This window comes from Chenopodium album, chromosome 19, assembly GCF_948465745.1.
Source record: "Chenopodium album chromosome 19, dcCheAlbu1.1, whole genome shotgun sequence".
NCBI lineage: Eukaryota > Viridiplantae > Streptophyta > Magnoliopsida > Caryophyllales > Amaranthaceae > Chenopodium > Chenopodium album.
Genome location: NC_137852.1, coordinates 8961120 through 8977730, shown reverse-complemented (window position 1 = coordinate 8977730; position 16611 = coordinate 8961120). Strand labels below are relative to the sequence as shown.

The 16611-nt window shown below is 31.7% G+C and overlaps 1 protein-coding gene and 1 pseudogene across 1 annotated transcript; both read left to right on the top strand.

Annotated features, from left to right (window-relative positions):
• The first annotated feature begins 998 nt into the window (after nt 1-998).
• Nucleotides 999-2878, top strand: LOC145596187 (uncharacterized). Its single transcript, XM_081652614.1, has 2 exons — nt 999-1214; nt 2238-2878. The coding sequence occupies exons 1-2, from the start codon at nt 1064-1066 to the stop codon at nt 2543-2545; spliced, it is 459 nt and encodes a 152-aa protein (XP_081508740.1). The 5' UTR covers nt 999-1063; the 3' UTR covers nt 2546-2878.
• Nucleotides 2879-11191: 8313 nt separating this feature from the next.
• Nucleotides 11192-12096, top strand: LOC145595004 (abscisic acid receptor PYL2 pseudogene; annotated as a pseudogene).
• The last annotated feature ends 4515 nt before the right edge of the window (nt 12097-16611 follow it).

Here is a 16611-nt window from a genome sequence, read left to right as displayed (position 1 = left end):
TTGGCTAGTTTTTCTTGGAAAATCTCCTATTTCATGGAAAACTAAGAAGCAACCGACTGTTTCTTTCTCTTCTTCGGAGGCCGAGTATAGGTCCATGTCTTCGTGCTCTAAAGAGCTAAAATGGGTGAAGGCTCTATTGTCGAGTCTTGGAGTCCAACATCCAAGGGCGATTAAGTTATTTTGTGATAATGAAGCGGCTCTGCACATTGCAAAGAATCCGGTTTTTCATGAACGAACAAAGCATATTGAGATTGATTGTCATTTTGTTCGTGATGCAATTTCCGAGGGGTGGATATCTACATCTCATGTTCCGACTACTTCACAGCTTGCGGATATATTTACAAAGGCACTTGGGAAAGCACAGTTTGATTACCTTCTTTCCAAGTTGGGCACTTACGATCCAAGCGCTCCAACTTGAGGGGGGGTATTGAGATATTATCATATATTTAGAATATTTAGATTTATTTCCATATGTTTATCTTTATTCTATTTTAGTTAATTACCTAAGATCCTACGTTATCTTGTGATACGAGGACTAGGAGTTGTATTGATTATATATTCCCAATTGCGATTAATGAGGGGGCAAGCGATTATCTTTCTAATTCTTCACAATTTTAAGGCTTTTGAATTCAATAGGGGTAAATAAGTAAAAGAACATTTTAATATTTTTAGGGATATAAATGTCCATGCACTATTTATAAGAGTATTCTCCCACTTTTTATAAGGTAGGGATAGCATACCAATTGAAATACATACATATAAAATCTTCTTAATCACACACCAACTAAAACCATCCATGGATTTATCGGTGTATATATAAATATATAATTCTGATCGTATCGACTTTTTCAATCCCCCAACATAAAGGAGTAGAATTACGTACTCGTAATACGTGACATAGATTATGCTTAACTATGATGTACATTAATAATTTAATAATTTACCATACTTTTTGTCTATAAAAATAAAGCTTCTCCCACATCTCAATCTACCTCGTTCTTTAATTTCTTTCTCTTTCCTAAAATCTTTCTCTGCGTACGTACAAGATTAAACAAGGCTAAATATGGTGATTTCAATGACGATTTTTCTCTTTCTCTTGGTAATCAGTTTCGGGACACTGTATTTTGCTTCCGGAATGCAGGTGACGCCCGGAAAGGGTGAATACAGCAGCTTGACCTCAAATTCTACTACTTGTAGTAGTTCAGGTCAACCTGGTAAACTCCCAATTTTTCCATTTTTACAAGCATCTCCTAATCTCCTAATTATTTTTTCTCATCATAAATTCATGATCTAGCTTCTGTTGAGACATACTTCATTCGTTTTTAGGATTTTTTGAAAATAACCACCTACTATTATTGTCGTTTTAGAAATTACCACTTACATTTTTTTTTTTTTTTGTGTATTTTACCACCGACTATTTTTAAAAACAAGAAAATTTCCCAAGCCCTCATACATGACGTCATCATGCCTTCTTCTTCCTGGATTCTCATGTTGAACGATTTTTTTTTCAATGTAAATTAAAATTAGATTAGAGAAAAGCATTTAGTAGTCGATAACAAAATTCAAGCTCACACAAACATAACTAAGTCAATAATAATATTTGCCAATTATAATTTGTTGTTCTTCATTTAGGGCTTATTCCAAATAAATTTAGGGAATTTTTCAAACTGAGATAATTTTTCAAATTAAGCATTATTTACATTGATTAACTCTTTATATAACTAATATATATGCTCAATTTAGGATTGTAAATCATAATTTTAGAAAAACGCTTGATTTTAAAATATCCCTTAAACAATTTTTCGTTATCTTAGGACTTATTTGGCATCATTTTTGGTTTCCAGTTTTCTTTTTTTTAAAAACTAAAAACTAAAAATTAGAAACAAGAAAAAGATGTTTCCATATTTTTTTTTGTCAGTTTATAAAATCATCATAATTTAATAAGCCTAAATAATTATTGATTCAATATGTGACATATATAATATACTTTTAAAAAACAAAAAAACCACAGCGATGTCAAACGAGCCCTTAGGTTTATAAATGGTCGACAACAAAAAAAAATTTCCCTCATTTTTCACATTTTAAAAAAAATAATCTTCCTGTTTACTACCTTTTGTCACAAAATGGAGTGCTCGACTCTGTTTTGCTTTTGCACGGTTTTAAGACATAGAATACGAGTAAATTAGATCAGTCGTTATTGTTAATCCATGTCGTTATTTCCTTTCTCCTGAAAACAGGCCGAAAGGTGCTGATGGCAAGACCCAATGGTACAAAAATGTTGATATATAAAAAATATATACAGTCGGGTGATTTAGGCAACATCCCATTGCCCCCTGTTGCTGTTGCGGGCATTCAAAATACTACGAGTAGTACGGTTGATAAGGATGAATTGCTGAAGAACTGGGGACCGTGGGTGTTCCTGTTAATAACACTAATGTCCGCTGGCATTAGCATACATTGCTATTGCTACTGTTACAGGTGTGCAGCTCCTAATGTTTTGCGGCCGATTACTGTTGCTCTTACTGCTGCAACTCTACAACAGTAATATGCAGTGTCGTAAGTGCTACACAAATTTCCACCTTAATCGAGAAGATGATGTATACATATATGTAAGAGAAATGAATTATTATATTATACAAAATATGTGTGAGAGAACAATGTATTATAAGAATAAAAGGACGTTACAAAAGCTCTGTTCGTGATCCTTTCGAGCGAAGGATCGTGACACTTTAGGTCATACTATCCAGTTTTGGATCACTTTTTTGTTGTTAATCTTACCCAATACCCTGGCAGGATATTATACCATGTATTATATTGTATACACTGCTCTGGCAGGATATTTATGATTAGTTGATTTTGTGTGTTCGTTATTTGTCTATTTGATCGAATCTATCTTTGATATACTGTACTACTGTACTGTGTTATGTTAAACGGAAGAGGTCTAAAAGTCCCCTTAATGACTTACTATTTTGTCCTGTTTATTTTAATACTTTGATGGTGTTGGTACCCAATGTGTATCACTTGTGAGGGTTCCACATTGGAGAAAGAGGAGAGGTGGTTCCATTTTATAAGGTAGAGGAGTAACTCCTACTATTGTCAATTGGTTTTAGTATGGAAGCTCCAAAGCCATGTTTGTGGACCTAACTATATGCATAATTCTCAATTGGAGTTATCTCGTCATCACATTTGGCATTTTTCAAACTTTCTTTGATATTTATTTTTCAATTTTGTTAGTCGAACATTCTCCCCAATATTATTTTAATTAGCCATTATTTTTCCTACTACCATGCATTATTTATATTGTTACCAAAGCACATTCGATTCCTAACTAATCAAAATGATATATAATTATTAAAAGTAAAACTTGTTAACATTTTTACTAAATCAAAAAAAGAAATCAACATCATATATTTAGATCGAGAATAATAACTCTTGACATAATTTCTTGCTATACATCACCTAATTATCTCTCCAAATCATGTATTATATTGACACTGTTAATTTTTTGGTGTATATGTATAATCTAGTTGATTATGTAAATAATACAAGCTTATGTGAAATATTGCAATACAATTCATCAACCTTAACTTACAATGTTAAATTAAATACAATACTAATATAGTGTAGAAAATGTTGAGTAAACAAAATTCAAACTAAACACTATTTTACATCGCTTGGTGTGGGCTACTGGGCTTTGCAGTGTTCAGCTAGGGTTTAGTGTTCGGGCTTAGGGTTTAGAGTTAGGGTTAGGGTTTAGTGTTTAGGGTTAATATGATATGATATAATGTCATGTTTTATAATTGAACACTGCTTTTTTAGGTAGTTATTCTACGAGGGCATGCATTGATAAAAATCTCAATTGAAATTCAACTAAAGATATTATGAAACATAACAATAACTGATGTGATATCCACAAATCTTAACAAATCTAATTTTCGTGCTTCATAGAATTTATGCAAATGTTACATGGATGGATATCCCTCGAAATTATCATTCCAATGATATATGATAATTTTGATTAAATTAAACGAAGGAAATATGATCAAAATACTAAAGTCAGTCCAAAACCAAAACCTTTGCAATATCTCGATTATATCTTAAGATCTAGAAATGGTTTTGACATGATTCTAATCCGATTAAAAAGTATACTCGTAGAGTTTTCCAACAATATAGTATTGTGGTAAAAACACTAACCGCAAAAATAGGAAACCTTTTGGGATATTAAAAAATCCTAGGCTTTTGGCCTCCACCCAAAAATTAAAAAATTACGACTTTAACTCTAACAATAACCTTACTCTCAACCAGTGGTGGTTTGTTGGGAGGTGAGAATTTTAGATAGAGTTAGGGTTGAAAAGCATGAAATACACGTGAGGATATGTTCATCCATTCAACTTTAAAATGTGGACATTACTTGCTAAAATATGGATGTCGTTTAACCACCCCTTTAAATGCTTTGTAAATCTCTTTATTTGATAGGACACTTACACTAAAGGACTTGTTCTCTTCAACTTATTTTATTAACTTAGTTTAAATTTTTGTTCACATCAGACAAATTTAGACAAGAGCAATCAGAGTTAGACCACACAAATAAATAAACTTTCAGACTAGACCAGATCAAAGCAGAAACTTATTAAACAATGACAAGAAGAATTATGAATGACACATAAATAAACTTATTAAACAATGACAAGAAGAATAAGATTGATTTAGATCAGAGCAGAAACTTTCCGACTAGACCAGATCAAATCTTAAAATGTTTTGTCTAGATATTATATCTTTTTTTACAAACGAACAAAGGCGGATTATTTTAAAACTTTGCCTGATATTACGACGATAACACTTCCTGTGGACAATCCTCCATTCAAATCAGATCCTCCACAAAAGGAATAATAGTTATTTTGACCAGATACCTTATTTAAGGTGAAGAAAATAAATCCTAAGATTATGAGGAAAAAAAAAAGGTTAATTTGTAAATTACCACCCAAAAAAGGACCTGTTTTGAAATTACCACCCGCTAAAATTTTTATTTTAAATTACCACCCTTAAATTAAAAAAATATTCAGATTATTACCTTTTTAGAATATCCGGTGGAATTTTCGTTTGAAGGCCCCACCTAATCAACTTCCCTCCTTATTTTTCTTCCTTCCCCTCGATCTAACCCTCTCACTGTTGTATTAAATTAAACTCAAAAAAGAACTTCCCTCATCAATTCCTTCAATTAATTTGTTCAAACATCATCAATCTTTTCCCTCTTTCTTCCTTTAATTTTAGTCAAATTTGCAACTATCCCTAAAGTGTTAAATCAAAACTCTAACTTTTGTTTTACCTGCAAATTGAATGATGTATTGTACTTGCCCAATTCAATTGTCCCAAGAACCCTAACTATAAATACGCCCAGTTCTATTGCCCCAAGAACTCTAATTCCTAAATATAACCATTTACCCCAATTTTGTTGGCGAAAAACCCTAAATTAAACATTTGGATTCATACTTTGGTTGCGAATTGAGTGTCTGCACTTGTGAGGATAAATTCTTCAAACACTAACAGGCGAAATTTGAGAAAATTTGGTTGAAATTGGGGAACAAATTGTAAATTGAAGTTTGAAACTTTTTAAACAAAAAAAAATCGGGGAGGGTGACAGTAAAAAGAATCAAAGTAGTCATTACTAGCAATTGGGTGGGACCCTCAAACAAAATTCTACCGGATTTTCTAAAAAGGTGGTAATCTGAATATTTTTTAAATTATGGGATGATAATTTAAAATAAAATTTTTAACGGGTGGTAATTTCAAAACAGATTCCTTTTTAGGTGGTAATTTATAAATTTTCCAAAAGAAAATGTACAGTATATTTTGATATCTTGAAATAATACGTTGAACTATAAATTCTCTCTCCTCTCTCTCCTCCTTTCTCTCTCCAAACCCTAGCCTCCATTGTTGAATTTTGAAGGGGCTTCCATCGATTTTAATCGGTGGAAAGCCTCAATCCTTGTTTCTTTATTGTTTTTTTTAGGTTTTTAATAATGCTTCCTCCTTTTGGGAGGAACTTTTCTCCCTCGAAAGAAAGGGTTTCCGATCTCCTTCGAAAGACAAGGATTTTTCGACCTCCTTCGAAAGACAAGGTTTATCTCCTCTTTTCGAGGGAGAAATTTCTTAGGTTTGAATCCATGGTAGCAGATCTAATGGATTGTCGTGAAATTATTTCGTTGGTGAAAAAGTTATCAAGTTTTCGAATACGGACAGATGAATCAGAAGGAAAACATCCTCACGGCTACAAAGGATCGTTAGATTGTCTCTACAACAAGGCTGTAATTTTCAGCGATATAAGCGGGAGATGCTCCGCAGTGCAAGATCTACTCGACGATCGTAGTTTTTATGAAGGAAAATTCTATTTGATTCAATATCTTATGTGTTTGTTAACATCGAATCTCTATTGTAGATGTCGTATGAGTTTTAATTAATGAAATATTTTTGCTATTCAAAAAAAATATATATATATTTTGATATCTTCGCCTATGTTGAGCAGAAGGCCCACGTAGCCCATATTTCCTCCGGCCAAATTTTTTCTTGCGCCCCCGACATAAATCTACCCAAATGAAAAGCTGGAATCATATTAATGTATTCCGTAGCAGACCCGAAGCATTTTTCCACCCTACAAAAGCCCAGAAGCTTTAGATCATCTAGCTTAGCCCAAGACTTTACTCAGCTTTTCAAAGCCCAATAATGATAAATTGATAATCTACTAGCAGCACCATAAGTCCATAATCCATATCTTCTTTCTGGTCTGCATTCCTAGCGCATCCCAAGGCATAACAACTAACAAGGAGCCTGCAACACATCGCAAATGGTGGTGTCAATAACTGACCCAACTAATCTGATTCAAAATCAATCCCAATAAAAGCAGAAGGGAAAAGCTAATGAGTGTCCTCGGAGCGTTTGATAAGAGAATTAAAAGTGGAAATATTAGTGTAAAACTAACATTATGTATACCAAACGACGCGTGATTTTGTCATACATTCCTAACTAAATACTCTTTCAACCAATAAAATTATTCCTTAACTAACGCCCCGGAGCGCTCGTTAGCAAGATCCTTATATGAATACTATAATTTAGCATGACTTAAGTTTGGAATAGAGTCAACCTTACCAAACGTAACATAGGCATCCGAATTACCTTTAATTGCAAGCCCGAACAACCTTAGTTTCTTGCTACAACTTTCATATAAGGGTTTGAGAAGTTAGGACCAAAACCTTTTGAGTACACCATTGTTAGCATACATCATACAAATTTAGGGTAGTTTTTTTTTCTTTTTTATTTTTTTCTTATCAAATTCGGGTAGCTTTTAACTTAGTTAGGGTAACATTAGACATAATATGATTATGATATATATGTCATGGGATTGGTTTCATAAGGACAATAAGATTTGATTTTTTATTAGCTTGATTATATATATCCTTCCTAGTTTTGCTTGACTTATTAGCTTGATTGTGTTGACCACAGAATTATATTGTATGTAACTATACATAAATAAAATGAGTTAATGTCCAAGTGACCAACATAGGTAAAACCGTAAAATATATAGTTTCTATATCATACAATCACAAAGAAGCGGCTAACATAAGTTTTGAAAAGTGTTTTTAGATGTCATCATGTCACCTCTTTAAGAAGATTTTTTTATTTTTTATTTTTTTATTTTTTTTTACTTCTTTTTGTAAACACAAAAAAACTACTCGTCAACCTTAGTCCAATAATCGCATATATCATATAAACTTGAATAATTGAGTAGTATACATGTACATCACATTATAGTCATACTAATAAGCAAGGAAGGGGCGAACGACAAAGTGTGGTGGGGAGGTATGGGGGAAATAACTAAAATAAAGTTAAGTTTGTTAAGATTTTCACAAGATCTACGTAACTTTGCAGCTAGCATGCAGCTCCTTTTCACCCTTTTCCTTTTCATTATATAGGAGCTTTCTCTTCCCGTATTATGCCACAATATTTATATTTTTGGTCTTTACTTTTTAGTGATGCAACTTGAGTATTTTTTTGGTTGTCATTTTTGTTCTAGAACAAACAGTATTTATCAATAATACATATTTAGGGCTCGGTGTAGTAACTGTAGTTGATTTAAAATTCAACTTATAATTTTAAGGTACACAATCAATTCTTCCCAATTGTAGATTTTGGGACTAGGAATTTCTTTCATTTCTTGTAATTTGGATTTTGATTTTTTTTTCCCCTCCCGAGATAGGGTAATCAGATGAATATTTGTTTTTTTTTTTTTATATATGTTTTCCCTGTAATACAAAGGTCATTAACATTTTCAAGCTTTCCAAAAAAAATTACTCCGTAAGAAACTTTTCTCTGAAGTGCATAATAATTCGATGATTCCTTTCAAAAATTATACAAGTCTATAAATATACTTATCCTTCGTACCATTTAGAGAGGAAGATTTACTAGATTATATTTTTTAGATAAAAAAAAAAAAAAGAGGACCTTTATGGCTTTACGTTAAGATAGTCAACAATTCTCAAAGCTATCCATACGATTGGGCCATAATATATGATCTGATCTCACTAATTGCTTCAATTCAACGGTTAGTGAGCTAAGACTAAGAGCCTAGAAGCTTGTGTTTTTTCATATTTTAATCTTAAGACATGACCAAATGTAAAAGCATATGCTACTACAATGTTCGATTCTTATTTTAATTAGCATGCGAATTTATAGCATATATTATACTCCATATATACTCGAGTATTAGAGTCATGAAGTTAGAACCAATTGCATTGATGAACGGTTTTATTAGCTTCCAAAATAACGTAACATGACTCCATAATATGACTTATAATGGAACCAACTACTTTACAAATAATCTTAGGTCATCCTTAATGGCAAAGCAAGCTACGAGCTAAGGTATATGGCGGCTTGGCTTATCACATTAGATCTCCAATGCTTTTAAGCTACAAAAGTCTTCCAATGATATGGTAGGCATGCAATAACACCTTTGTAGTTTGTATGCAATACTCAAATCACTTTTTTTTTTTTTTTTTTTTAATTTTTAATTTATATTATTTTTAATGTAATTAGAATTTTGCTAGTAGTGTAGCTTGTTTGCATGTCTTGTCGCATCAATTTACAAGTTATTACAATATTTTAAAACCATACTCCTATTTTTGGGTTTAAAATACAATAGTTTTAGCTTGCATGAAATATTTTAATTTTTTTTCTTTATAAAGCTTGTAGTTTTGTTGAGTCACCAAATTACAAGTTGATTATTATTTTGCCTTTCCAATGCTAAGTTTATAGCTGTTGAAACCCATTGTAGCTCAACTGTAAATGTCCTACATTGGAAGAAGAGGAGAGATGGTTCCAATGCTAAAGAAATTACTTACTTTGTTGTCACAAACAAAAACAAAAACAAAAACAAAAAATAAAAACCAAATTGCTAGCTTGCAAAGTCCTTAAACTAACCATTGTATTCATACTTAAGCAATTACTTACCTTGTTGTCAAAAAAAAAAAAAAAAAAAAAAAAAAAAAAGCATTACTATTAGTCTATTACTGTATTATATATATATATATATAAAGAAAGAAAAAGTGACAGATTTTATCGAGGATCTTAAAGTAAAACAGATCGAGTATAAATGACGTCTATACGAATATCATTAATAACTGTGAACAAAACTAGTTTATTTGATGTCATTCAGAACAATTCAATCCAGGCTACTACTTCTAGTAGGATCTAAGTTAGTATATTCTTATCATCTTTTGAATCATGTAAAGAGCTAGTTACTTTTACTTTGACCTAATTAAAACAACCAGTAATTAGCATTTTAGCAAAGCGTCACGTACTTTTGATTATGATTTATAAATTTTAAAATAGAATTAAGGCCCATAGAACAAGCAAACATTAATAAAAGCCTTTTCTTGTGGCTTAGATTAAGAATGACGAAGATACTAATATTTAATTATGAATGATAATTCATCATTATCAAGCTGGATTGACACTTTCCTCATTGGTAACGATGTGGTCCACTATAAGCTCACTAATCAAGCCATATATTCCTAATTTAGCCATATTAGAATATTAATATGGTCTAAACTCTTAGGCTCCTACTAATAGGCATATTAATTAAGCCCAAAATGAACCCTAATTAGAATTACTTCTATATTTAATTTAGCGTTCAAGCATTATATTTGTCTTTTGTATGTAATAAAATTCGATTCATGTAGAGATTGTTGACCATTAAGTATTCACATTGTGTTATAAAATCGATTTTTTTTTTTTTGACAGAAATTATAAAATCAAACTAAATAGTATGAAAAAATAAATAAATTAAAGGGTAATGACCTATTCAGCCTTTAGGTATATGTTTGGGAGTTTATGACAAAAATATGAGTTGATCGATGTAAGTAAGCTAGTTTTTCATTGTTGTTCTTCTAAACTTTTAATCTTTTTATATGCAGCTTTGCTTTTAATATTTTCCATTTTTAAAATTACATTTGCGCATCACGGTATGAGTGCTTCTTTATATAGTATGGATTGCGAAAATATTACTCTGTAATTACTTTCTCCATTTTTATTTAAGTGTTACACTTTAAGCGCGGCACATAATTTTAGATTATTTAAATGACTTTGATACTACCTCTATTAATTATAATTAGTTGCAAGTTTACATTGCAAATTCGATCAGCAATCGTCTTAATAAAAAAATATTGTTAACTCCTAAAACAATTACAAAATTATTGACATACATAATCTCTTAACAAATCAACAACATTAATTGTGAGATGCGCGAATAAATAATCTTTATTTTTAACGACCTTTTTTTACTTTTGTTTTATTACAACCAATAATGATGGATGTACATTATTATACATAATAATGTACATCATTCTTTGAGTGTAAATCATGATTACACACAGCCAATAATGTACATCATTCTTAGAATGTAAATCATAATTACAGTCAATAATGTACATCATATTATGTACATTGACTCATATAATTATATTCAATTATCAGCCAAAAACATAAGAATGAGTTAGCCTATCGATTAATTAAAATCACACTGCATATACACCGAATTGTATCAACCAGTTTACAAACCGTTTTCCGATATATAATAAAATACTCCAATATATATAAGACTCTTTGTCTTTGTTGTAAGATAACAACTTTACAAGTAGCAACCAATTCAAGATGTAGACTTATATAAGTCAAACATATTAAGAACCATTCAATCCAAACAACATAAAAACCCTTTTTAAAAACTCACAACTTCTTCCATTTTTCAAACTCCCAACATTTTTTTTCTCCCTTTCAATTTCTTCCCTCCTCCAACCCCACGTGTGCTCTCACCCACTCTTTCTCATGAGCACCCAAGCACCACCCTCACCACCCCAAGGGCTAACCCAACAAGAATACACCACCCTTCAACCCCTCATCCAAACCTACCACACCTTCCACCCTACACCCCCCAACACCACCACCTCCCTCATCACTCAACGCATCGACGCCCCCGCCGACATCATCTGGCCCTATGTCCGTCGTTTCGACAACCCCGAACGATACAAGCACTTCATCAAAAGCTGCCGTTTGACCTCGGGTGACGGCTCCTCCGTTGGTAGTGTACGTGAAGTTAGCGTCGTTTCCGGCCTTCCCGCTTCCACCAGCACCGAACGCCTCGAGCTTCTGGATGATCAACACCGCGTGCTTAGCTTTCGTGTCGTGGGTGGACAACACCGCCTTCGTAACTACAAATCTGTTACCTCAGTGAATGAGTTTGTTGAAGATGATAAGAAAGTTTATACAATTGTTTTGGAATCGTATATTGTTGATATTCCAGAAGGTAATACTGCTGAAGATACCAAGATGTTTGTTGATACTGTTGTTAAGCTTAATCTTCAAAAACTTGGGGTTATTGCTATGTCTGATTTGCAAGGTAATAATCATGAATAATTATTTGGGTTTTTTTTTTTTTTTTTTCAAGGAAAAAAATTAAATTTTATTGGAATGAATGGATAGTTTCTCAAAAATTGAGGCTACCCTCTTCATAATTAATTATTAATATTAATATAATTATTATTGTTATAATTAATTTTTTAATCATGTATTTGATTAAGCAAGGATTTGGAGATTATTCTAGTCAATGATCTATTAATTTTTTTTTCTTGTTGAAAAGAAAAGTAATTAGTTAGTTGGAGTTAATTATTTCTTGTACTTTTGCATTGACATATTCTATGATTTTTGTACGGTTAGATTACTTGATACTACCTTCATTAGTTGATTCAATAACGGCCTGAGGTTCCTTAAATGCAAGCTTTCTATTAAGTTACACATTTTTTGTTTCTTTTTTTTTTGTTGAAACATATTAAGTTACACATTTTTTTTTTTTTTTTTTGAAACATATTTAGTTACACATTTTGTATATATATGTATATGTCTATAGTCTTTATATTATTCACATAATTTCTATTTTTATTAATGTTGGTGATTTCTACATAAGAAAAACCTTCATTTGGGATTTCTAGCGTTTGGTTTCATATTTTAACTTTTTATAATAATACTACTCCGTGACAATGCAATTACATATAATTAGGATGTTAAACTCAAAGTATGTAGATGAAAAAAAAAACATATATAGGGAATTTTATTAGATAGATTACTCCTCTTATTATATCCCTAAAATAAAGACTAAAATAATTTAATAACTTGTAAATGTCACTCTTTATTTTTCTCATTTTACTATATCGGTGGGAATAAGTGTCAATTTCTAATTTTATATTTTTCAATGTATAATGCTTACTTGGTGAATTGGTAACTCCCACGATTTCTTGGGTCTAATTTTGGGTTTGAATTCTCGTTTCCTCTTACATTTATGATAGAACATACCCCCTCTGTTTTTTTCATATGCATCAGTTTGATCGGCATATTTGTTGAGACGTTACTTTGACCATTAATATCTTTAATTGTGCATTAGTAAAAATTGTAATCAAATTATATTATGAAACTAGACATTATGACAAATCTAATGATATATTATATAATAACATTTATTTATTTTTTAGAGGTGAAAAAATTAAGTCAACCATGGTATGTGAATAGTGCAATAGTCAAAGTGATGCATATAAAAAAACGGAGGGAGTAGTAAACAAAAAGTGTTAACTTACTATCGAACAGATATGTGTGACATGTGAGGTTCGTTGTTAACTTTACCCACTGCAGATACATCTGTTTTATTTAATGAGGTTGTGAGACCACACATAATATATACGTGTCTTACTCAGAAAATCGCCCTAAATGAATCTAAACTTAGATATGTCATACAATCATAAATTTCTTAGTTCAATTAGCAAATTTTTAGTCATGTTTCATAATCATGCTAAACGAAGTATGACAATTTCAGATTTACAGATACGTATATTTCTATATTCTTGTTCTATTACGAGTATTATTGTTTTTAATTTGTAGCCTTCTTTGATTAAAAAATGAACAAATTTTGTACTGACAGATCTTCGGTATGAAGCAAAAAACACAATCATATTTATCGGTAAACGCAATTTGTTCGCATTGGTCCGAATATTGGTGGTTAGATACTTGGATTGGTCATACACTCATACACAAACTTGGAGAATAATAGCAGATTTTGCAGCTTAATTGCAAAATTTGATGCTCTATGTGAAAGAGTTTGTACGTTTATGTCACTGTACAATATTTTTGGTCTCCAAAAATGTGACCAATCAAATTTTAATTCAATATTCTAAATATAATTAAGCATTAAAGGACAAAATACGAATTGATTAGTAATTGTGAACATAAATTCACGTGATTAAGAACACCCTAGAGATATGAAATAAGCAACACCATGTAAAGTTGTAAGTAGTTGCTGATGACTTACTAATTACTATAAATGTTTGTGTACTTTTGAATGAAAACATATAGTCTAAATAATATTGTTAATTTGACACATAGTACATAGACAGGATTAATTAATTGTTGTTTTCATTTTTTAGATTTTACGTGATTCTATAATCGATTTATGTTGGTGTTTGGTGGACCACATAGACATAGTAATATCTAACCTTATTAACCCAAAATAACTGCTTTGAAAAAATGAAATACACTAAACTCCAATCAAACTGACCAAAGGACTGCTATTATGACTAAAATGGATTGTTTCTCAAGAATATTATTGTAGCGAATATAATCTCCATCTCAAATTGTTTATATAAATAGAATCAAAATCGAACAAATTAAATAAGTCATCAGTTACATATCATATCATTCTTAGTTTCAATTTAATTTGTTGTAAACTGAACTACCTTACTTGTTTGTCTCCTAGGGTTATTTATTATGCGCCTATAACACCCTAAGCATCCACCATTCCTTAGAACTTGACTCTGCAATATTTTGTTTCATTTTTGTCATTAAAAAAATTAACATAAAATCACTTAATTTATTGTTAGTTGTCTACAGAGTTTTAACTATTTCATTCTTTGCTAATTGATAGACAAGGCCATGCCATATGTGTCAAATAGTATAATATACTTTTTGAATATTGTAGGGGTTTATAGGTACTACGTAGCGGAAATAATCATGAATCATATTCATAAAGCACCTAAACCAAGGATCTTTGCATAACACATAAAGAACACATAATTGTACCTTTGAAGCGTGATTCCACGTGCGATCGAGCAAGAACAATGGGAGATAAAGAACCCCAAGCGTGATTCCTCTACTTGGTCCACGGGCACAAGTTAAACCTCCACTAATGCTAGTTAGTCGTGACTGAACGCTTCAATCAACCTTCAACGGAGAAGAGAGACACGAGCTAACCACGAACAACCACGACGAACACCACGAGCCACCATAAGGGGCACCGCACGTACGAACGTGAAGGGGAGAGGGGAGAGCCGTGAGTAAGGAGAGTGTTTAGGGTTTTTGGGACTTGGTTGCTTCTTTCACAATCTACCGTATGTTGATTGTTACTTCTTACTTGCAACCCTAGGCATGGATCTTATTTATATATCACATCTCTAAATAAGAGCCCATGTCAAAAGCCCAAAACCCTTATCCTAAACACACTACTCTAGCCCAACACTCTACATGGTATGTCATAATCTCATGAGGCCCATTAATGGGCCTCTTACTTGTTTAACCCAATACCCTTGTTGTGTGACCTCATAGGATCCATTCTAGAAGGTTTTGGGCTATTTAACTAACCCAAAGATCAATTATCATATCTAGCACCAGATATTGACGACCCTATAGAATGAACTTATTATCTCCATAATAGTGATCCTTGATATATCTAGTAATTGCACTTATCGAAGACATAATTCCTTCAAATATATATCAATATCTATCATTAGTCTTCATCATCTCTTCATACTTTAAAACTTTTAAGATTTTAACCCCTTAATTATATCCAAATACATTTGTCAATTTTAATTCTTTGCATAAATGCAAAAGACAATTATCCCCTCGCTTTTCTTATTGTTAATGCTTTAGATGGATAGAGTTTTGCACTTGTGCATGTCATAACACTCATAAGACTCTAATTATCATTAAAAATAGTTCCATAAACAATTAATACCAAGTATGTCATTAATAAGCATAAGCCATAAGCAATATATATAAAAGAATAAATAACACAGTTTGACTAAATAAACCTGTACGTCAATGCACATTATTTACATTATTGATATCTAAAGGTGTCAAATCGATATCGGATACCTAGATGGAGCTTGGGTTGATCCACGATGGGTCAGGTAATGACGGGTTTATTTAGTTGGGTTTAATTGGGTTTATTTGGATCAAAATGGATTTTATAGACTTTGAATCGGGTCATTTCGAATTCGGTTAGATATCAGTTCAAATCAAATATGTAATTTTAAATTCATTATAAAGCTATTTTCTATACAAGTATTTTATTACTCCGTATCTTTCACTTTTATCAACCCCATTTTTAATTATTAGTAGAATTTCTCTCTTTTACTAACAATTAAACATAACCCCCATAAACTAAACTTTATATTCAAAATCCCACGGTCTCCAATAAAATAAAAAAAATCGTTAACTAATTAACTCATAAGTTTTGGGTCAGGTTAGTATGGTTGCAGGTAGTTTTGAATTGGGTAAAAAAAAAGGTCAAGTAAAATGAAGTATTTTTCGGATATAAATGGTTTTGGGTAGATTTCGTTTCGGGTTAGGTCGAATCCAGGTCTTGAATTGTCGGGTTTTATTGGTTTTGGATAAATAATGAGTCGATATATACCAAGTTGGGTTTGGATCGTAAATTTCTGGGTAAAACTTCGGGTTGATTCCAGGTCGGATTTGGATGAAAACTTTTTGGGTTCAACTAGTTCAAAACAGTTCGGTTTCAGTTATACCTTTCGGGTTGGGTAAGTTTTGACACCCCTATCGATATCTATAAATTGTTAAGGACCTGTTTACTTCAGCTTAATTTCAGTTCAGTGCAGCTCCAATCAGTTCAGTTCAGTTTAGTTCAGCTCCGATTAGTTCAGTTCAGTTCAGCTCTTAATTTCCTTCTCTCATTCAGTTTAGTTCAGTTCAGTTCAGCTCCACTCAGTTCAGTTCAGTAAATAT